Raw genomic sequence first — 22753 nt, forward strand, 5'->3', positions numbered from 1 at the left:
ACACACTATTTGACATTGGTCATAAAGGAATCTTTTCGGATGCCATGCCTACTCGGAGTAGGGAAACTAAAGAAAAAATAAGCAAGTGGGACTTCATCAGATTAAAGAGCTTCTACAAGACAAATGAAATCAGAATCAAGATGAACAGACAACCCACCAGCTGGGAGAAAATATCTGCAAAACATATATCTGACAAGGGGTTAATTTCCATAATATATAAATAACTCACACAACTGAACAACAAAAAAACAAATAACCCAATCAAAAAATGGGCAGAGGAAATGAACAGACACTTCTCCAAAGAAGATATACAGATGGCCAACAGGCATATGAAAAGATGTTCAACATCACTAATCATCAGGGAAATGTAAATCAAAACAACACTAAGATATCACTTCATGGCCGTTAGAATGGCTATAATCACCAAGATAAAAAATAACAAATGTCACAGAGGATGTGGAGAAAGGGGAACCGTCATACACAGCTGGTGGGAATGCAAACTGGTGCAGCCTCTATGGAAAACGGTATGGAGATTCCTCAAAAAATTAAAAATAGAAATACCCTATGATCCAGCTATCCCATTACTGGGAATCTATCCAACGAACCTGAAATCAACAATCCAAAGAGGCTTACGCACCCTTATGTTCACTGCAGCATTATTCACTATAGTCAACAAGTGGAAGCAACCCAAGTGTCCCTCAACTGATGATTGGATCAAGATGTGGTGTGTATATATATATATATGCAATGGAATACTACTCAGTATATATATATATATATATATATATGCAATGGAATACTACTCAGCCATAAAAAAGACAAAATTGTCCCATTTGCAACAACATGGATAGACCTGGAGGGTGTTATGTTAAGTGAAGTAAGCCAGAAAGAGAAAGACAAACACCGTATGATCTCACTCATATGTGGAATATAAACCAACACATGGACAGAGAAAACTGTATTGTGGTTACCAAGGGCAAAGGGGGTGGGAGGTGGGCACAAGGGGTGAAGGGAGACAAGTATATGGTGATTGACAAACAGAAATGTACAACCAAAATTTCACAATGTTATAAACTATTAAGACATTTATTAAAAAATAAAAAGTTGAGCCAGTATTAAAAACCAGATTCAAAATCTTCAGGAACGTTGATTTGTAAAGCAATAACCTTTAAAGGATTAGTACATACATAAAGAAAACCTAAAAAGACTGTAGTCCATAAGCTGGTTATTACAGAGAATAAAAGGGTTGATATGTTATATTCTAGCAGATTAGGGTTAACCCGGAAATTGTGAATTTTTTAAATACAGTCATGTGCCGCATAACAACATTTTGGTTAATGACAGACCGCATATATGACAGTGGTCCCATAAGATTAGCATCATACAGCCTAGGTGTGTAGTAGGCTACAGCATCTACGTTTGTGTAAGTACACTCTAGGATGGCTATACAACCACGACATCGCCTAACAATGCATTTCTCAGAATGTATCCCTATCATTAAGTGACACATGACTGTACACATATACAATGTTTCCAGATACTTAGATGGACTGTATAATATTCAACAGAACAACATGGTCTTATTGACACTTTTTTTAAAGGAACTAAATTACAAATCTTTTGAAAAATAGCAAACTCTGGCAAGCACAAAGACTCAATATATTTATAAAAAGATGAATCTGTACAGTGTCTGGCATGGTGGAGGCACTCACATAAAGCTGATGGATCCATGGAGGAATGGACGAATGAAGTACAATCTGAAATGTTACCTCTTCTGTGAGGCTTTCCTCAACCCTACCTGATGGTGGTAATTGCTTCTTCCTTGTCTCCTTTTTGTAAAAAACTCTATTATAGTCTTATTATTATTATCATCTGTATTATTAATCATTTAATTGCTTATCTATCTTTCCCGTCTGCCTAACTGGAACACTAAAGAGATGGAACCTATGTATTCTTTGCTTCTATAACTAAGTACCTACCTCAGTCAACACACTTAAAGAGCCTCCCAAGCAGTGAGGACACTGGCCCTGAGGAGAAGTCTCTCAAAAACATTACAGTTATGGATCACTTACATGACACTTTCCCAAATTATTAATTGCTCTCTAACCACATAGAAAATACTTCACCCTCCAATTATTCTGCAGTATCCTCATTTCCTATTCTGCTCCCTATGGGCATCACACAAACTCAGTCATCTTTTCCTTACATCATACCCTTGAGAAAACTGAATCTGATCTGTTTTCATGGATTCAGAGACTTCCAAATGACTATGTAAATCCCATCTTCTGATCCAAATTGCTAACTGTACATCTCTACTTCATCACAAATCTAGCAAACATTTATAAAGCATCTATCATGTCTCTTTTTTCTGAGTTTCTCCTTTTCCTTGAGGTCTAACCTGTGACCTCTCAGACACTACGAGCTCCAGGAATATACTACCCTCCCCCCACTGTCTAGTCTCATGTAAAATAGAAACTCTTTCCATTCTCCACTTACGTATAGCTACGAAAACATAGATTGTTCAACATAAACCTTACTGAAAGACAACAGGAAAAGTAAAAAACAGCATAAAAAAATTGAACTCACAAAGTTCAGATCTCTGATCTTCTTAAAACTAAATTTTAACCTCTACATCTTATACATTCAATGATGATTAAGAAGCACCTTCTCTGGTCAGGTGTGCCAGGTGCTCAGAAATTAAAATTCAAAAAAAAAGACAAAGATGATGAACGTAAGTCCAACATGTCCCCTCTACCTAGAAAATCCATTTCTCTACCTTCCTATTTATGTTTCAAAGTCCATCTAAAATGGCACTTTCTCAATGAGAAAATTCCTTCCTTAGACAGATGTAATCATTTAAAACTGTTCTCAAAGCACTTCCCTCACATCTCTATTCTGGCCTTTGTCACAGTGAACTACAATGAGTTCTTTAAAGCCTCTTCAAGTCTCCTTCTACAGACTGTGAACTCCCTGAAGACAAGGATCACATTTTATTCATCTTTGCAGCCTAAAGGAGCCCAAAACAGTATCTGGCAAATATTAGGATTAATGTTTGCTATCACGACCCAAGGCTGCTGAGAACATTCATTCCTCGCACTATATCTTAACGCCCTAGTATATTTATGCATTTTTTTCACTCATTCATTCTTTCAACAAATACTCAATGCACAATGTGTGCCTAACACAATGCTAGGTGCTGGGAGTACACGGGGAATAAAACAGACATGGTCCCTAGCCTCAGCTCTCATAATCTAACACAGGATACAATAAACGTTATATGTTTACAAACAGCATTCTCTAGGACATCTCAGTCAATCCTACAGTTTTAAATACCATCTTGGGTCATTAACTCCCAAATGTATATTTAAGCCTAGATCTTGCCAACATGCTCTAGATTCACATATTCAAATGCCTTCCCAGTGGTTTCAACTGAATGTCTATTAAGCATCTCACACTTAACATGGCCAAAACAGAACCTTCGATATTTCCCACTAAACCCTCTTCTTTCCCAGTAGTCCCTATCTCAGTAAATGCCCAAATCATTCACCCAGCTGTTAAGCTATCCTCGATTTGTCTCTTCTCCCGTCCCTCCACAAACAATCATCATCAAGTCCCACTGCCTCCAGCTTCAGGATACATCAGCCTACTGAAATCTTTTTTTGTGTGTGTGTGTGAGGAAGATCAGCCCTGAGCTAACAACCATGCCAATCCTCCTCTTTTTGCTGAGGAAGACCAGCCCTGAGCTAACATTTATTGCCAATCCTCCTTTTTTTCCCTTTTTCTCCCCAAAGACCCAGTAGATAGTTGTATGTTATAGTTGCACATCCTGCTAGTTGCTGTATGTGGGCCACCACCTCAGCATGGCAGGACAAGCAGTGCATCGGTGCACGCCTGGGATCCAAACCCAGGCCGCTAGTAGTGGGGCCCGGGGCCGGCCCCTGCAATCTTTTTTTTTTTTTTTTGTGAGGAAGATCAGCCCTGTGCTAACATCTGCCAATCCTCCTCTTTTTTGCTGAGGAAGACTGGCCCTGGGCTAACATTTATGCCCATCCTCCTCCACTTTATATGGGATGCCGCCACAGCATGGCTTGACAAGCGGTGCGTGGGTGCGCCAGCGGGATCTGAACCTGCGAACCCCGGGCCACTGCAGTGGAGCGTGCGCACTTAACCGCTTGCGCCACCGGGCCGGCCCTGCAATCTTTAATAGTAGAGGCCACCACCATCTCTTACCTGGACTAACTGCTAACCCTGTAACTACTTTTGCTCTCCCATCCCCATCCAATTTCCACACATTAGCCAGAGTGATCTTCCTAAACTATTATTCACTGGACTGCAATTAAAATCTACCGTATTCAGAATAATATCCAAACTTCTTACCTCAGCCTCCAAAACTGTGTATGATCTGGTCCCTACATACTCTCTGTCCTCATCTCACACCATTCTCCCTCCTCTTATGTTCACTATCCTGGCCTTCTTTCCACTCACACTGTAAGGCATTTGCACTTGCTATTCCCTAGATGTTTCCCTGCTCTTCCCAAAACTGGCTCCTTTTTTGCATTCAGGTCTTAGCTCAAATGTCACCGCAGAGAGGGCTTTCCTGACTGCCTTCCATACACCCCATCCCAGTCACTGTCACAACACCTGTTCTATTTTCCTGATAGCACTTATCACTGTTTGAAACTATAGTGTTCATTTGTCTGACTCATCCCTCTAAAATGCAGGCTCCACAAGAGGAGAAAACTAACAAATAACTTTTACCACAAAAATGCCGGTGTATGGGAAAAGGGAGATCTAATCTAGTTTAAGTTGTCAGGAAAAGCCTCTCCAAAGTAACGTAGATGGATAACAATGAACTAACCACATAAAGGAAGGTGGGAAAAAGTGAGGATTCCAAGCAGAGTGAACAATGTTGAGAGGCCAGGAGGTGACAGATAGCATGGCACAGCCAAATAAGTGCACTTCAGTACGGCTAAAGCACAGAGTTGGAAAGAGAGAGTAAACTGGATATGAGCACAGGCCAGATCACACAACACTGAAGGATTCCAGTCATTATCCTAAGGGCAATAGAGCTCTGTAAGGATTTTAAGAAGGTAAGTGATATGATCAGATTTGCATCTGTGTAAAATCACTCTGACAGCAATAGGAAGAATGGGCTGGAGGAGAGCAAAAGGAAAGAGAAGACAGGTTAGGATGCCTAGGTCCAGGCAGAAAACGATGGCAGTCTGGCTCAGGGTACAGAGGTGCAGAAAAGCGGAGACATTTAAGAGATACTTAGAATGCAGAAATGTGGGAGTTAAGGGAAAGGGAGGACTCAAAACGACTCGGAGGCTTCTGCCTTGGCAAATCCGCTAAGACAGGGAACAGAGAAGACAGAAGCAAGTGGGGTAATAACTTCTGCACTGAGCTACTTGCACTCATCCAATACCCAAAGCAAAGCCTAAGTACTGGGAATATTGCTGAAGGCTACAGGATTGTGTCATTCTATTCAAAGCCAACTGTGGTTCACAATGCGACACAGTAAACAGGTTGTAAATGAACGCTATCTGACGACAGCATTGCTCTCTTCATAGATGCATCTATGTGGAGCAGGTGTCTTGTCAGATTCTCGTCACACCGCTCAAAAACCTAGATTACTCTATGGCTAAGATAAAGCTATTCCTCCCTTAATCGTCAGTTCAGCATCACCTCTGCTAGGAAACCTCCCAGCCAGTCTCAAGTAGACGGGAGTGTTCCTTCTGTGAATCCATCGCTCCGCGACAGACTCTAATGCAGCACAGCTCGCAAAGTAGCTTTCTCTCCACGTGTCTGTCTTCCCTGGAATGTGAACTCCTAGGCAGGCGGCCTCTTTCACCATGGTATCCCCCAGCACAGTGGCCGACACACAGCAGACACTCAGTAAAAAGACGCGAGTGAATAAACTGACCAACGAACGTGCCTCTTGGGTGCTCTCAGTCCCAGGGAAAACCCGACCCCCAGACCTCGGGGCCCTGACGTCCTCATCCCTTCACACACACCAGACTCGCCCGAGCGCACCTGGGTCACGAACTCCGCGTTGATCTGCGACACCGTAGGGGCCACGATTTTCTTGGGCTGAGCAGGGGCCGCCATGGCTGCACTCTCCCTCCGCTCCAGCGGAAAAGAAACGACCGCTGCGAGCAGCGGCGAACACGATGCACTCGCCCTAAGAGGCCGCTGCGGCTGCCCAACCCCGCAACGCAAAAGCCCGCCGGCACGGAGAGCCTCAGTCCTCACAGTCCCCCAAGGAATGCACACAGCAACCCGTACATTCCTCCGGAAGCGGAACGGAAATGGGCCGGAAGTCCATGCAGGCGTGGGTCTGAGCTAGAGAGGCAAGGGCTTGGACCTCCTTCGCACGCGCCCCCTAGCGGGAAGATGAGAGAAAACACCCAGCAGGCCGGACTGGGGTCTCAGAGAGGGACCGGATAGTTGTTGTTGGCTGAGGGTTTCTCGTGGTGGAGTTGAGGGGGAGGGGGAGACTTGGAGTTTCTTTCAATCCTAAAAATAGCATTAGTAAAAAAAACATATACTGGAAATTCCGGGCTTGGTTTTAACTGTTTTTAATAGATTCATGGAGGTATATGTTGACATAGGATGAACTGCACATATTTAGAGTCTAAAATTTGATCCGTTTTCACATAGTCATACATTTGAGAAACCATCACCAAAATCATGATAATAAGCATATCCAACGCCCCTACAAGTTTCCTGGTGCTTTTTCGCAATCCATCCCTATCGCCACTCCTACCACCCATTCTCAGGCAAACACAAATCTGCTTTCTGTCACTATAGATGCATAGATTAGTTTACTTTTTATAGAATTTTATATAAATGAAATAATACAATATGTACCTTTTTTTCCTTCTCACTCAACATAATGATTTTGAAATTCATCCATGTTGATGCACGTTATTAGCAGTTCATTCCTTTTTATTGCTGAGTAGTATTCTATTTTACAGATATACCATAGTTTGTTAAAATACTCATCTGTTTTTGAACATTTGGATGTTTCCAGTTTTTGACTATTACAAATAAATTTACTATGAACATTCGTATATATATACATATATTTTTTTGCGTGTGTGAGGAAGGTCAGCCCTGAGCTAACATCCGTGCTAATCCTCCTCTTTTTGCTGAGGAAGACTGGCTCTGAGCTAACATCTATTGCCAATCCTCCTCCTTGCCCCCCCCCAAAGCCCCAGTAGACAGTTGTATGTCATAGTTGCACATCCTTCTAGTTGCTGTATGTGGGACGTGGCCTCAGCATGGCCGGAGAAGCGGTGAGTCAGTGTGCGCCTGGAATCCGAACCCAGGCCGCCAGTAGCGGAGCGTGCACACTCAACTGCTAAGCCACGGTGCCAGCCCTCATATATATATGTCTTAATGTAGACATATATTTCCCTTTCTCTTAAGTGAATACCTAGGAGTGGAATGGATGGGTCATATGGTAGGTTTATGTTTAAATTTTTAAGAAACTGCCAGTTTTCCAAAGTAGTTGCACCATTTTACATTCACACCAGTAGCATATGAGAGTTCCAGTTTCTTCTCTTCCTCACCAAGACTTAGTATGGTCAGTCTTTTTAATTTTAGCCATTTTAATAGTTATGTGGTGTATCTCATTGTGGCTTTAATTTGTATTTTGCTAATGACTAATGATGTTGAGCATCTGTTGATGTGCTTATTTTTCGTCCATATATCATCTTCTGGGAAGCCTCTGTTCAGATTTTTGCCCTTTTTTTAAATTGGATTGCTTGTTTTCTCATTACTGAGTTGGAATGCACACCTCCACCATTCCCAAATCCATATGTAAATTAAACATGTGTCTCTAGTAAACTTTCCCTGGAGGAACACAGGCAAGAAATTGGTAACACTCTTGTCTCTAGGGAGGAGGAACTGAGGGAGGGGAGAACAGGAGTGAGGGAAGGCTTATTTTACATTTAATATCCTTTTGTAGCTTTTGAATTTTGTTAACATCTATAGCCTGTTTGAAAATAAACTTTTGTGAAAGAAAAAACAAAAAAGTGACTGTAGTTATGAAAATGAAACGTGGCATTGTTTTTTCTTGTACATGCTATTGTATTAAGTTTGTTTATAGAGCTAGAGATGAAAGTTTACATGATCACAATTTTAAATGCAAAAGATTTTGAATATATCACAATATCTATTGACATTTTATTTACAAATATAGTCTATAAAATAAGAAGTAAGGTAAGATTTTCTGAGTAGCTTTTATGATGAGTCTTGGAAGATAGATAAGATTTTGACAAGCAGAAACAGCAGGGACAATATTTCTAGTACAGTCATAGCACAGGTAAAGCCATGGAAGCAGGTCACGCTGGCAGACTGTTAAGAGTGAGCCATAAGGCTTAAACATATTGAAAGCCTTGACAGCTGGGGAAAGGATACTGTACTTATTGTGGAAAGTCATACAAAACCATTGATTGGTAATCTACTTTGGGAAGATGACTTTTTAGTAGTATGTTAGATGGGTTGGAATGAGTACCATGGGGATGAAAATACCAACAGTTGGGAGGCTGTTGCGAATCTATGGCAAAAGTAAAAAGGTCTGCTAAATTGGGGTTCTGGCAGTAGAAATGAAGAGGAAGGAATAAATGTGGAAGACACTGCAAAGACAGAATAAAGAGAAATTCTTCCCAAGTAACTGAAAGAGTAGTGGGACCATAAAACACAACAGAGAAGACAGAGGGTAGAATAGCTTTTAAGAGGAAAGGTGATTCCGTTATAGAGACAGTTTGAGGTAGCAGGAGGACATCCCCGTGGTGGTGAGCAGTTTATTTGCCAATTTACATATTTATTAAATTCATAATTTATCTTATGATCTTGTGGTCAAGAGTATATTAAGCTTATAAGCTCCAGAACATATGTAGCTTTCTAGTGATCTGACTGTGTGAAAGGTTCTATTTTATAACACCTAGTGGATTTATGACAAAATACAGCATCTTTCTCTTTCTCTCGCTCTCAATCTCTCCCTCTTTCTTTCTTTCTCTCGCCTTCTCTCTTCTTTTCATATCACTTCTCTTAGCCAAGTTTTTGACTGATGGGTTTGGACATTCTAAACTTATAATATGTGTATTCTATGATTTTTGCTTTATTTTACAAACTTCCTATAATGTGTTTTGCAAATAAGGAAGGGAGCAAGCAAAGGAACCAGGTAACCAAGAAAGAAGAGTTTCAAAAGCCAAGATTGTCAATAGCGTCAAATGCTTCAAAGAAATGTAACAGGATAAGAACTTCAAAAAGTCCATGGGTTTGACAATTAGGTGATCATTGGTGACCATTATTAGTTGTGATTTTTTCTTGTTGTAAGAAAAAGAAAATTTAATTCAAATTGCTTTAAAACAAAGGAAATCTACAGGTATAAATAAATTAAAAGTCTAGAGATAAGTTAGACTTCAGGCAGTTTGATCAGGCTTCCAGCTCCATTTCTCTATGATTCTTTAGGCTCTGCTCCCTCTACCCATCCCACTGTGCCCCTACTCTGTGTTTTGACTTCATCACCAGACTAGCATCCCTCATGGTATCAAAATGGAGAAAGCCTCTCTACACTCACTTCTCCTTCCTCAATCACTGAAATAAGTACAGACAGGGTTTCACTGTGATCAGATCAACTTAGGTCAGTACTCACTTCCGAGCCAAGTACTCTGGCCAAGGTAATGCTGTGCATTGACTGCCTTAGACCTGGCTAACCCATCACTGAACAGTCATGATCCAAAGGGAGATATGAATAATCTGATAGACTTAGACTGATCATGACCCATTGCTGAAGCTGCAATTAAGGTCAGTCCTACCCCAACCACCTGGCTGATACACAGTGAAAGAGGCAAAACGTTGTGGTTGCAACTAACAATGCTCACTATAAGGATCACTGATAGAGCAGCTCCCAGGAGGCAGTGAGGAAAACACTAGGTAAAAAAGGGCTAAGAAGTGAGTGAGTGAAGAGGCAATGGAGGAAGTAGGTGTAAAATGAATTTTCAACAACTCCGACCAGTGAAGGCAAAGAGTAACAGTAACCAGAAGAACAGGTAAAACTAAAGTTGTGTGTCCCAACCAGCCTATTTAAGCTAGATGCAGTGGAAATAGTTGATTACTTATCCATTCCTCCCTTCTCTCCAAACACAACTTCAAGTTTGACCAGTATGCATATCATCTTCAGGCAGTCTTGTGCTGGAAGGAAGGAAGAAGGAAGGAAGCTGAGCCCCAGCTCCAGCTCTAGGTAATTCTAACTCCCTTGTCAGTGGTTGGTTCAGGAATGTGCCTATGAAGCAATTCCGGCAGGTGAGAGAGGTAAGGTTTGCTGTAGGCTTTTGGGAAAGTTGTTCCTTGTTCTTGGAATTTCTGGATCTCTCACAAAGGAAGCGTGCAGACCCGATTGCAGACAAAGCATCGTAAAACCACAAGGGAAATAGACTTGTCATTGTGAAAGGCAGAGGAGATGGAAGGAACCAGAGTCAATTCAACTATATAATTTAACACCCCTGGAGCTTATCTAGTCACTGGACTTAAAATCATGTAAGCCAATAAAGGTCCCTATTGCTAAAGTGGTTTGAGTCAGGTGTTTTGTCACTTGCAGCCAAAACCATCGTAACTGAATAGGGAACATGTGGAATTTTCTTTTTTAGGCAGAGGGAATCAATGGAGAGGGGAAAACTAAAGATACCAGAAAAAAGGAAGGACTATTGATGAAGTTCCCAGAAGGGGAAAGAGAACAAGGAAAAGCTAGCTTTGGAAAGGTGAAGGAACATTATTATTCTGAGATATATGGTGAGAAAAGGAGGGAATAAAGAGACATTTTTGGGTGAAGAGGAGGGAAGTTTAGAGAGAACATGTTGATTGTCTTTGATCTCAACACATTAGAAGGCAAACTCATTCCAAGAGTGAACGAAAGGCTCTAAGTCAAGTTATAGATTTAAGGAGAATGTAAGAATTTGTAATAATGTTCATTTCTTCCTTCATATATTCAGTATACATTTGAGGATGTAAGGATGTACCACATTATGAAGATACTGTTTTATACTGTATGTAGAAAACATAAAAAGATGCATTCCCTTACTTTCCAGAAGCATGTAGTTTAGCTCAGTTGTTCTCAAAGTGTAGTCTCAACACAGCAATGACAATTAACCTGTATAAATGCAAATTCTCAAACCCAACCCCAGACGCACTGAATCAGAAACTGACAGTGCAGCTCAGCAATCTATGCTTTTAACAAGACCTCTAGATGATTCCAGTGCACATTAAAGTTTGAAAACCATTGACTAACAGTGACAATAGAGTTATGAACAAACAGCAGTGGAAGCAGAGGACGAAGTGATGGGGTAAATCAGGAAGTCTTCCAGAGGAAGTAATACTTAAGCTCAAACTTCAAAGAATGAACAGAAGTTTGCCAATGTAGATGCAAAATATCACATGTTTCATTTTCTGTTTAATAATACCATTGTACCACTTTTCTTTTTCAGTTCTCTTTTTTTTTTTCTCTTAGTGCACATAGGATTCCAGCAGCTAGGCCTGAAATTCTAAGCCCTTCTAACCGGCAATAGGAGAAATTTCAAGATAGGAATGAAATGTTTCCCTTCCCTGCTTCTAAAAAAACAGATATTCTGCATCATAAAACAGTTCTTGCAAATGTTATTTCTAACAACGGATTCTTGTAAGACACCCAGACTTCAAAGGCTGTTGCTATGTCTTAAAAATGTCTATAATTCTAATTGGTTACCTTACATAACATGTAAATTCAAATCTGTTTTCTACAAGTCAGTTTTAAACACTTTAGTTTTCTCCCATAATCATCAAAGAAAAAAAAACTGATCAACTAAATTTCTTCTTTGAACAGAGTGTGAGAGTCTATATCTAATTTAAATTAATACTATGTAGACAAGATGGGGCAAGAAGAATAACAAGAATATGCATTAAAGGAACTAATTCTATATTTTTTAAGTACAAATCTGCAGAGGAAGGCCAAAGAGGAGGAAAAATGGGTAAGTAGGTAGATCATGTGACATGCAATCCTTTTGTAGGTGATCAGGAGCTCTCAAAGGAATGAAGTATGAACGAAGAAGTAAATGATTAAATATCCATGTTAGAAGTTCAGTGTAGAAGGTGGATTGCAGTAGGCCCAGGGAAGTGTTTGGCAATCTGTACCTTTTTCCAGAATTACGTGATTTTCCTTTTTTTTAAAAAAAGCAAACTGTAATTTGAAACTTTATTTTAAAAATAGTCTGAAGTTAGAATTTTTCAAGAATCTTAACCACCACCTACTTTCCTTCAACATACACACATTTTGTCCTAAAATTGTAGGCCCTGTTGCAGTACGAAACGAGAAACAATAATCACACTAACTCAGCCAGTCAAACAACTTCAGTAAATAATCATGCTACAGCCTGGGATCACCCAAACAAAAAAATCTTCTAATTCTCTTTAAAGATATTTATAAAGTTTATTTTTTCAGAAAACCAAAGTAATTGATTCAACAATACTAACAGTTCTAGCATGCAGCAAACCATCATTTAACATCTAACGTTTAATCTTCTTATCATGGATGTATACAGTTTCTTTTCATTCCTGTAAAGTTTCCACAAGCAGCTTGCAGTGATAATAAAAGTAAATAAGGATTTTGTTACAGGTACTTCAAATAGCACTACAGTACATCTTTGACAAAATTTTTACAATATTCCAACTTTCAATATGAAACAGCTTAAAAAGGCATGGGCCAAAAAAAAAGTATAGTAGTATCACTTAGGCAAATAAAGTCTATTAATCATAGAAGCACAAGACTGTGAGGACTCTCCCTGTTTGGGTTGGAAAAGGAGTATATGAGACATTTACTTCAAATAAAATTACATAAATAGCTTAGGAAAATCCCAAAATACATAACTTCAGACATATGAAGGAAAAAATTCCTTGAATCTTTATTCTGGAAAATATGAACTAGTTATTCTTGCTTTTACGTAATAGGTGTGTTCTTGAAAATTTTTGTGTAAAGCAAATGCTGTAAACTATCATCTTGCTTGCACTGGAGGAACATATCTCAAGGAAACCTCAGAGAAATTATTCTTTAAAACATATGATTCTCCTGCACATTGGTACATCATGGGCATGTTATCTATACTGTTGTGTTTCATCTCTGTAAACTAAATCTAGTTTGTCAAAATTCACTTGTGAAAGAAGCAGACCAACCTCCCCTCTCTGCCCTCCCACAAAGATAGTTCTTAGAGTATGTTGCAAAACTTAAATTGTTCATTTATCCAGTTTCAATAAAGGGCTTGTTACCATATTTAAGTGTGCTACGATAAATCCCCACCTGTTCTTTTCACTTTAGAAAGATAATGGTTATTTTCTTTTATTGCTAGGAAATGTCATTTCTAAAGATTTTATAAAAAATGGCAAATTTGACAGACAAGATTTGTAAGTCTTTTATAGTTTAAGATTAAATATTTCCCAAATCATGACAGTACTGTTTAGAAGAATGATACCCTCAATTCTACAAGCATTTTATTCCTATATAGGGATAATTACCTTACTAATTAAGACAACGAGTTACAAAGGATCAAAATAACATTCTTTAGCATTAGAGTCCTTCAAAAAACATAGAGGAATAAAAACTAGAACTAGACTTAGTCATTGCCATTTGATCAAACTTAACAGAAAAGACTTAGTTAAGTCATAGGACCACTCAAAGAGGCATTAAAAGTTTTACTAAAGTAAATGTAAAAGTCTTGTGGAAATCAGATCTATAAGTGAGTCTTCAATCTACAACTACTGCTGTCAATCATTAATAAGCAACTAGATGAATTGCATTTATTCCTCTGAGAAGACAACACTGCATACATATCATCAAAAAGATTATGGCACTTGGACAATATTCCTCACAAGTAAACATGATAAATGTATAGAGGTGCATCCTAGCCTCTCTCCTACTTTTAAATTCTTTTGGGGAAGACAACAGCAGACTGGGCAAAAAACCAATTCTAATCACCTGTGGAAAAGGAGGTGACGCTACCACACAGTCCTAAGAATAGCTTGGGAAAGACCAATGAAAATAATGCCATGATCTTCTCATCCATTTTCACTTTTATTGCCTTAGTATTTATTAAGATTACAAGAAAAAATTTTGCAATGGAATTTGAGCCATAGGTGGACAAAATTATGCTTTCATGTGAAATGGGAAATAAATGAAATATAGTAGGGTTATTTGCTGCAGCCAAAAAAAAATTTTGCCTCTGTCTTTTGAGTATACCTAAAAGGAGATGGCAAGTCTTAAGGAATAATTCCTTTAAAAAGTGAACGAGGCTGAATTACTTGTACCACATCATGGACTTATAACATTTTCAATATGGCCAAAGCATATATTAAAATAAAATAAATGTTTACTGTATGGCATCAAATCATGTCCTTCCCTCTAAGAATTAACTTGGCTGTTCCTAAAATGTTATATTGATTTACTATGTATCTTACCTCTTACTATGCAAGACAAGAAACTGCTTATGAAATCATTCAACCTAATGCAGGCCTTTTGATAAAAATATATTTTACAGCCTTTAAGAACAAGAACACCAGAGAGACCACAAATGTGTTAGTGGTTCTGTCACTTCCGTAACTGAATTTAAAACAACCACTTTCTCTTGTGGTCATTCCTTAAAGTGAGTAAGTTGATGTCTCTTCCAGTGAGGAGCCTGTCTGAATGTTTTGCCACAAACTGAGCATTCAAATGGCTTCTGCCCTGCATGAATTAGATAGTGTCTTTCCAATTTAGATGGAGATCTAAAACTTTTAGAACAAACACTGCATTGGTAAAGAAGGCCATCATTCCTCTCACTACGCCCTGAATAGCTAAAACAATGACTATGATGGCTCTGCTCTGATTCCAGAAGTGCACCAGAGAGATAGGGCTGCCTGTTCCTATAGCGGGTACCAAGAATGAAATCCTCTGATTCTGCCTTAACTTTTATTTCTGATATTTGATCTGACTCTGACATCTCATATTTTTGAAAACCAAGAGACTGACATTGTTGGGAAGCATTATAGGTAACATTATCACCTGGATGAATGAAAAGTCTGTTCAAATTTTCAAATTCTACTTGGCAAAGAGATCTTCTGTAAGGAATCTTATCAATATGAGTTAATTTATGTCTTTTTAAGTGAGCCGACTGTCTAAAAGATTTCCCACACACATTACAGCCAAAAGGCCTCTGTCCAGTATGAATTAAATAGTGTCTTTGTAGTTTGGATATAGAAGGAAACACTTTCTCACATTTGTCACAAGGACACATCTTATGTCCAGTATGTATGTTTTCACTTGGAACTGAAAAACCACACTGAAGCACTTCACAGTTATCAAAGAATTCCTCACCTGATGAACCATAGATAGATATGTCTTTATTGTTCACTGAATTATCCATAGTTAACATGTTTTCTGATGAAAGGACGCCTTTCAAGTTTTTTCCCATATTTTGGCTCTGGAGGTGCTTTTGCCAAGAAAACGGCAAAGTCAATGTTTTCTTCTTTTTATTGCCAACTGTCTTATACGTTCCATGTTTGCCAAGAGAACCCATAAACGTTCTCTGGGTTTGTTCAGGGCTCTGCTCACCAGAAATAAGATCAGAATTTTTCAAGAAACTGTTTTTAAATACTTTTTTCTCAGATCGAAAATTATCTAATTTCTTACCCCCAGCACGTTTAAGCTTAGCCAAGATTTTTTTAACAACTGTTTTATAGTTGTAGCTTCTTTTGAGCCTGCTTGGAATTTTGCCACCTCTGGCAGGAAAACACTTGTGTCCATTGAAAATCTGCTCCGATTCAAAACACTCTTCACACTCTGGACACTGAAAGGGGACAATATAAATAGAGTGGACATCAAGTTGATTATTCTCCTCGGATTCACCTATAACACCATTTTCAAAACCATCCTGCTTTGCATTTAATTTATTAGGCAGGGGACATGATTCTGGACTCTTCACCTTTAGTGAAAGAGTCTGAAAAGTCTTATTCCTGGTATGGATTTGTTTATGCTTCAGAAGTTTGCTTTGAATCTTAAACCCTTTTTGACAAAAACAACACTGAAAAGGTCTTTCTTCTGAATGTGTGAGTTGGTGGATTTTTAAATGAGTTGACTGTCTGAAAGATTTACTGCACAGGACACATTTAAAAGGCCTCTGACCAGTATGAATAAGTGCATGCCTATCAAGTTTTGATTGTGATGGAAACATCTTGCCGCAGATTGTACATGCATGAATATTCTTTCTTTTCTTTGTAGGACCGTATGTAGGATCAGACTTAGAGCACGGGTGTAATGCCCATCTCTCCTCTGTGGAAAAAGTATGATACATTCCGTACCCTGGCTTTTCTTGCTTGGCCTCCAACAATCTTCTGACCTGTTTAACATCATTCTGGTAGGTTTCATTATGAAGTTGTTGGTGCTTCACAAACGTCTTCAGATTTTTAAAGTGGCGTTGACAAATACTACATTTAAAAGGTAGATTATGAGTTAGTTGATGTCTCTCCAGATGAACTAGTTGCCTAAAGGTTTTATGGCACACATCACATTCAAATGGCTTTTGTCCAGTATGAATGAGATAATGCCTAGCTAATTTTGACGGTGTTTCAAAGTGCTTGAAGCAAATATTGCAAACATATGGCCTGTTTCTAGGTAGTTTGTTGGCTACTACACACTGTTGAATCTTTAGCATTTTTAAATTGTTTTCAGCCATCATATTCTTCAGTGATATACTCTGATCAGCTCCATAGTGTTCTTAAACTCCAGGCATGTCTAAAAATTAAAAATAAAAATATGTCAATTTAAAAATTATTTATTCATATGAAAAGAAATAATTTAAGTTGTCCTTTAGCTAAAGATATTAAGGGTAAAGGGTAATCTGGACTTTTCCTGTATTTAAAAGTAAGTTAATAACCATTTTAGATGAATAATTTAGAATCACAAAACTAATTTCACACATATAGAGAAATGATGCCTCTTTAAAAGAAATCTCTAATAATTTATATAATTTTAAGCTATATTTCTAATTAATTGAGATGATACATTAAAAGAGGATTGAATTGAATTTCTTAACATTAAATAGACCTTTTAATTCCAGTTTTCCTAGTTCACTATTAAGTAGATTTGTCAATTTTTTTTTTTTTTTTTAAAGATTTTATTTATTCATTTTTTTCCCCCCAAAGCCCCAGTAGATAGTTGTATGTCATAGGTTCGCATCCTTCTAGTTGCTGTACGTGGGACTCGGCCTCGGGTTGGACGGAGAAGTGGCGCCTTGGGGCGTGCCCGGGATCCGAACCCGGGCCGCCAGCATCAGAGCGCGCGCACTTAACCGCTAAGCCACGGAGCCGGCCCAGATTTGTCAATATTTAGTAGCTTTGTCATTTTTAAAATATTGGGCTGGAAAGGTAAAGAGTGTAAGAATTAAAATATAATAGTAAAAATATGATGTATTTGCCTTCAATTATAGCATACCATGGACATGATCTGAGAATGGAATGTTTCAGTTATGAAAGCTGGATTTCTTAGCCACATCATTAAAATTATTTACTCCCAATTACTTCTTTGGACCAACATGGACAACTGAAAGAAAATATCCCAGAAAACCTGGATTCTAGGCCTGGATTTGTCACTGTATGATGGCAGGAAGAAAGAAATACAGATTCCTCATCTCTAAAAGGAGGAAAATGCCTCCTGGCCTGCCTACCACACCAAGTTGTGAGAATCAATGGAGATAATGCATCTGAATGTGCCGGAAAACTGTGAAGTAATATATAAATACATATATAAAAATATAAGTATATATAATAAGTTATAATTTATATAAATAATATATATTTATATACTATTTATATTTTAATATATAATATATATAAGGTATTACTTAGCTCAACACTAATCAAATTTGCAAACTTTATCTTTATCTACTTAATATCATTTTTAGGGTTTCTAACTAAGAGATTAACATACTAACTAAATTTCTAGTTCTTTTTATTTCTCCTTTCCACTTTTTTGTGGAATTCCTAAAAGACAAGCACAGAGGCAATGAGGTCGACAAATTGGCTACTTATATATTTATCTATGGCTCAGCAACTGCAAGTTGAGTAGGGTTCACTTTTCAGGCAATATAATAAAAGGGTCATTTTGGTCTCAGAGTTAATATAATGATAAAAATGCTTTCCACAATATACCTCTGTAGGACACATGCAAAAGTTTACCAGGGACTTTCACAACTATCCTACACCCTATCCTCTCCTATCAGAAAAGCCAATTTTCTTTTCATCTTTCTTCTACTACTGCATTTTCCTCATATAAGGGAGTCAGAGATAAAAAAAAAAAAAAAAAGCTGTTCTAACTCTCTCATTCTAATGCTGTATCTTCTAGTTGAGATCAGAGCGTTGATAAATCTACCAGAAACTCAGAACTACCAGTTCTTTTGTCAGCTGATTTGGCAAACATCCAACATAAATGCTATTTGCTATTTACTGTCTTCTCCTAGATGACACCTTAAACACAAAATCACAAACACACCTACTGTGATTCTCTTCAGCAATATAAGAAACAGAAAAAAAAATCATTTATTGAGCAAATATCTTCTAGTTGCTTTATCACAGTGTTTTTCAAACTCTATGTCACTACCCATTAATGGATTGTGAAATCATATTAGTGGGTCAAGAGCAGCACTTTTGTTTAATAAAATAGAGAATATCAGATTGCATAACATATAGTAAGGATAAATACTGTTTTGTGAAACTTCTGTAGGAAGAGGTAAAAAAGTTTGTGAAAGCTGTTCCTGGGATACCTCTTCACACAACACTAGACAGAGGAACTCACCATATTAATCACTTTATTCAAAGTGGCCAAGTAACCTATTAGGTAAGATTGGGGCCCACGGGATGAGACAGGATTACTACGGAAAGCTATAGTGTCTGGCTTTCTATAACTGGCCCATATAACCCCAAAATATTTATCAAAAAAAAAATCTAACTAGAGGCCAAATGGAATATGCTACACAAATCTATGCAAAATAAAATAATATGAGTGCAATCCATTTTATTAATTTATAAAATACACCATATAATCCAAATATCCATGTTAGCAACAATCAGCTGTTGGTGCTATTAATATGTTTTTTACAACAGACTTAGACAAATTTCAGGTGAACAACCTCCAAATCCCTAAACGTGCTAACACAGCAGCAGTTATGAGGCGTAAAATTAAGTCATGAATCCAGTGAACTGCCACGAATTTGGCAATTTATATAATTCCTGTCAAGCAATGAGGTGTCAAGGTAGTCAATTAGGACAATGAGCCCAACTGGAAGTAATAATCAAGACTTTATTCACTTACTGCGACAGTGCAAGCAAGAGGCAAAAGAAGTACTGGTTCCCAGCGGTCTATTAAAGAGAGCAGCACTAGGGGAGGGTCAGGTGGACGCAGTGCACACAACCATCTCCCTGCAGAGGAGGCCGGAACAAAAGGCTTCTGCTCTTTAGGTACCTGTGGGCAGGTGAGGAGGAATAAGGGCTAGGAGTGGAAAGGTCCTGAGTCAAGATGGAGAAAAGCATCTCAGTCAAGCCCCCTCGCCCCCATAAGGAGGTCTTGTGGAGATGCCTGGGAAGTACCTCAGCCAAGGTCCTCAGAATGGAGGTACCTGAGCCAGGAATGCAAGATAGTACGAGCACGGCTAGCAGGAGGGAAGGGGTGAGTCCTTGACTGCAACTCCCTCCAGAACACTACAAGGCACCGGCCATGCACAAGTCTGGTGTGGGGAGGGCAGCCTCCTCCCATGAGGCCAGCCAGGCAAAACCATGCAAGTGTCTATGGTCAGGCCTGAGAGGTCACACACAGCCTTTTCACCTGCAGCAGGACTCCTCAATTCCTAGTGTATGTTTCTCCTTCCCTTTAACAGTTTCCGTGGCACACTCTTGAAAAATATCCCACACTAGAACCCCACACATGACCACCATCTCTGATTATAACAGGAATTGACTCCCTACAGCTCCTGTGCCAAAGAGTCTCTGGCTGATCACCTACCACTAGCACTAAGACTGGATACTCCTGTCACTTGCCTCCACACCATGTGGGAAAACACTTACTGGGAGCCCTGTATTGTTAGAACGGTAGGTGGCAAGCCGAGACCTCATCTGCTATTTATAAGTGACAGCTCAGGGATCCCCAACCCTCCAAGTGCAGTCCCACATGTACTTATACTGGGTGCACGCTAATTTGACAGAGCTCCGAATCGCACTTCAACTGATTCCCTATGCTCTCAATTTTTTGTCAGTAATATTTACAAACACAAACCTAACGCGGTATATTTTTTCCTATGTTACCTGAAAATAAAAAATAATATAGTAAATCTCAGTGGTTCAACCCGAAGATTATCCCGACGACAGCAAGATACACTCCGTTGGAAGACCATAAAAACTGATCTCAAAGAATTCCAATGATGCTTCAAGGCTGAAAGCCTGCTGGTTTTCTAGTCTCAACTAACACCGTTAAAACGAAGTGAGGATATCAACGAACGTGAAACGAACAAGGAACGCAAGAGCTGAGAGAAACTTGGACAACTTTCAGTTGGGGAATAACCTCTGGCGACATTAATCACAACCCTTCCCTCTTTGCAGCTTCTTTTGCCCCACTTCCCCCGGCCCACTCTCTTGGCCTTGAACCCTCACCTGTCCCTCCCAGGGGGGTGCAGGACAGAGGACCCTGACATCTGGCCTTCGCCCTAATCGCCCACAAGCAATAAGCACCTAGGGGTCGAGCCGAGGGCGGAGACTGCAAAATCCCACACCGGGAAAGAAGAGCCAGGGTGAGAACTGCCTCGGCCGCAGCCAGGGGAGAAACGCCATCTGTGATGCGACCCACAGCAAGGGAATAGCATCCTCTCTGCGCCTCCCTCCCAGAGGGTCCCGCTCCCCGCGAGACGCAGTCAGGAGGCGCGGACGTGGGAAAGGGAAAGGAGCTGAGGTCGTGGCGTCCCCGTTCTGGGTCCCCGGGCACCCTGGAGGGATCGAGGCAGGCGTGGCCCTTCCCGGGGGTCGCTGCACCTCATAGCCGGGTTCCTGAAGTCCTCCTCACGCACCCGAAGCTGGCACGGGCACGGCAGCCTTCCATCTTAGGGCCCCGGGCGCCGCGAAGACAGCCAGCACACGTCCGCAGGGCCGGCGCGGCGACGGGCTGAGCGCGCAGGCGCGGCGTTCGGGAGCGCCCAGGGACGCGGTCCGGCTGGAAACAGGCTACCCCCACCCCAGGGCCGCCCTCGCTTGGGCGCGGCCTGCTGGGCTCCGGGGAAAGGGGGTTCCAGAGGCGCGCCCCCAATCCCAGCGCCGCTCAGCTCGCAACGCAGTTGCGGGAGGGAAGAGAATAGAGGCGTGAAGAAGGGTGCATATTCCATCTCACTCCTAAACTTCGACGAGGGAACCCTTGTTGCCCTGACCAGTGGGCTTAGGGCCCGGCTGGAAACCGGGGGGCCCGCGTTCAGAGACCAGTGGGCTAGTCCTCACTACGGCAGAGGGCCAGTGATAAACAACGCCCTGGATTCGGGCCTTCTGTGCCAGCACTGCCCTTGGCACTCTGTACATTGTCAGAATACAGCGTAGGGGTCAGGGACGTGGGCTTTGTGGACAGTCTTAACTGGGCTCCACTGCCCGCTCTACCAATGGCCTCCAGCAGCCGACTTCATTAGCTTCTGAGCCTCGTTCAGTCAGTGTATTTCGGTTGTCTGTCCACAAAGTTCTCTGGGCAACATCTTAATTTCAAGTTACCCTGACAATTAGATGAAATGGTTGTAAAGTGCTCAACATAATGGCTAGTGCATAGTTAACCCTCAAATGGCTGTTATCATTTATTAATGATATTTTTATATTAAGTATAACAACTTTATGAAGTTATAGGATCCCATTTTAAAATGAGGAGAGTGAGACACAGACGTTAAGGAATTAGCCGTCACACATCTGATAAACGATGGAGGTGGGATTTGAACATGGGTACTGTAATGTAAGACCTGCACTTTTAATTCATTACTGCTTCCCAAATTAGAGCTCAACATTTTATGTAGACACAATTAAGGGTTAAATGTTGTAGAACAGTTACAGACTAGGATGGCACATTATTACTGAATATGATGCTTAGGTATGTACTGAAGATTTTAAGTACAAAAGACATTAGAGAAGAAGTTATTGTGGATTTTTGCAGCTTCTGATTGTAACTGTCTCAGCTTGAGAGATGAGAACATGAGAACAAGTAACAAGCATATTTTTTCTACTGTAAATAACTTTTTGCATTACTTTTCAGGGACCATTGACAGCAAAAATTATTTCTAATGTTAGTATATGTTCCTCTATTTAAAAAGGGAGAAATAGGGCCATTGAAAAGTAAGTCTCTGTCTTCAGTATAGTAACATGAGGAAATGGCTAATAGGAAATAGGCTTTTACTTCTTATTGAGCAAACTTGGAGGAGTCACGTTGGGAAAGATTGAAGCCCCTATTTCCAACAGAAGCAGAGAACGAAAGAGGAAGGGGAAATCTTTAGGTGTCCTGAGTGCTAACCCCAGGGTGAGGATGCTGTTTGTTCAGATAACCCTTGGAGACTTGCTCCATTCTGCAGCTTCTCCTGGGAGCTCAGCTCAGCCAAACCATGCAGACAATTGCATCCATCACTAGCCACGTGAATCCTTAGGAGAGGTATGCAGACCATAAGAGACTATTACCTGAGGTTGGGGA

The 22753-nt window shown here is 40.0% G+C and overlaps 2 protein-coding genes across 3 annotated transcripts in view; both read right to left on the reverse strand.

Moving 5' to 3' along the window:
* AQR (aquarius intron-binding spliceosomal factor) overlaps window positions 1-6290 on the reverse strand; it is a 100641-nt gene extending 94351 nt beyond the window's left edge. Inside the window, exon 1 of one of the 2 annotated variants that reach the window (XM_087424745.1) lies at window positions 6034-6290. In XM_087424745.1, coding sequence (XP_087280871.1) covers window positions 6034-6108 — 75 coding nt within the window. In that variant the 5' untranslated portion in view covers window positions 6109-6290. The remainder of the gene's footprint in view (window positions 1-6033) is intronic. The other variant, XM_004421385.3, reaches the window with a different exon arrangement.
* Window positions 6291-12243: 5953 nt separating this feature from the next.
* On the reverse strand, window positions 12244-21215 carry ZNF770 (zinc finger protein 770). The gene is made up of 2 exons (XM_014780551.2): window positions 19373-21215; window positions 12244-16798 (listed from the first exon to the last, which is right to left on the reverse strand). Exon 2 carries the CDS (start codon window positions 16740-16742, stop codon window positions 14661-14663), a length of 2082 nt encoding a protein of 693 aa, XP_014636037.1. The 5' UTR covers window positions 16743-16798; window positions 19373-21215; the 3' UTR covers window positions 12244-14660.
* Window positions 21216-22753: the final 1538 nt, after the last annotated feature.

The sequence above is a fragment of the Ceratotherium simum genome, chromosome 3 (assembly GCF_057802395.1).
Source record: "Ceratotherium simum simum isolate JZ-2026a chromosome 3, ASM5780239v1, whole genome shotgun sequence".
In the NCBI taxonomy this organism is placed as follows: domain Eukaryota; kingdom Metazoa; phylum Chordata; class Mammalia; order Perissodactyla; family Rhinocerotidae; genus Ceratotherium; species Ceratotherium simum.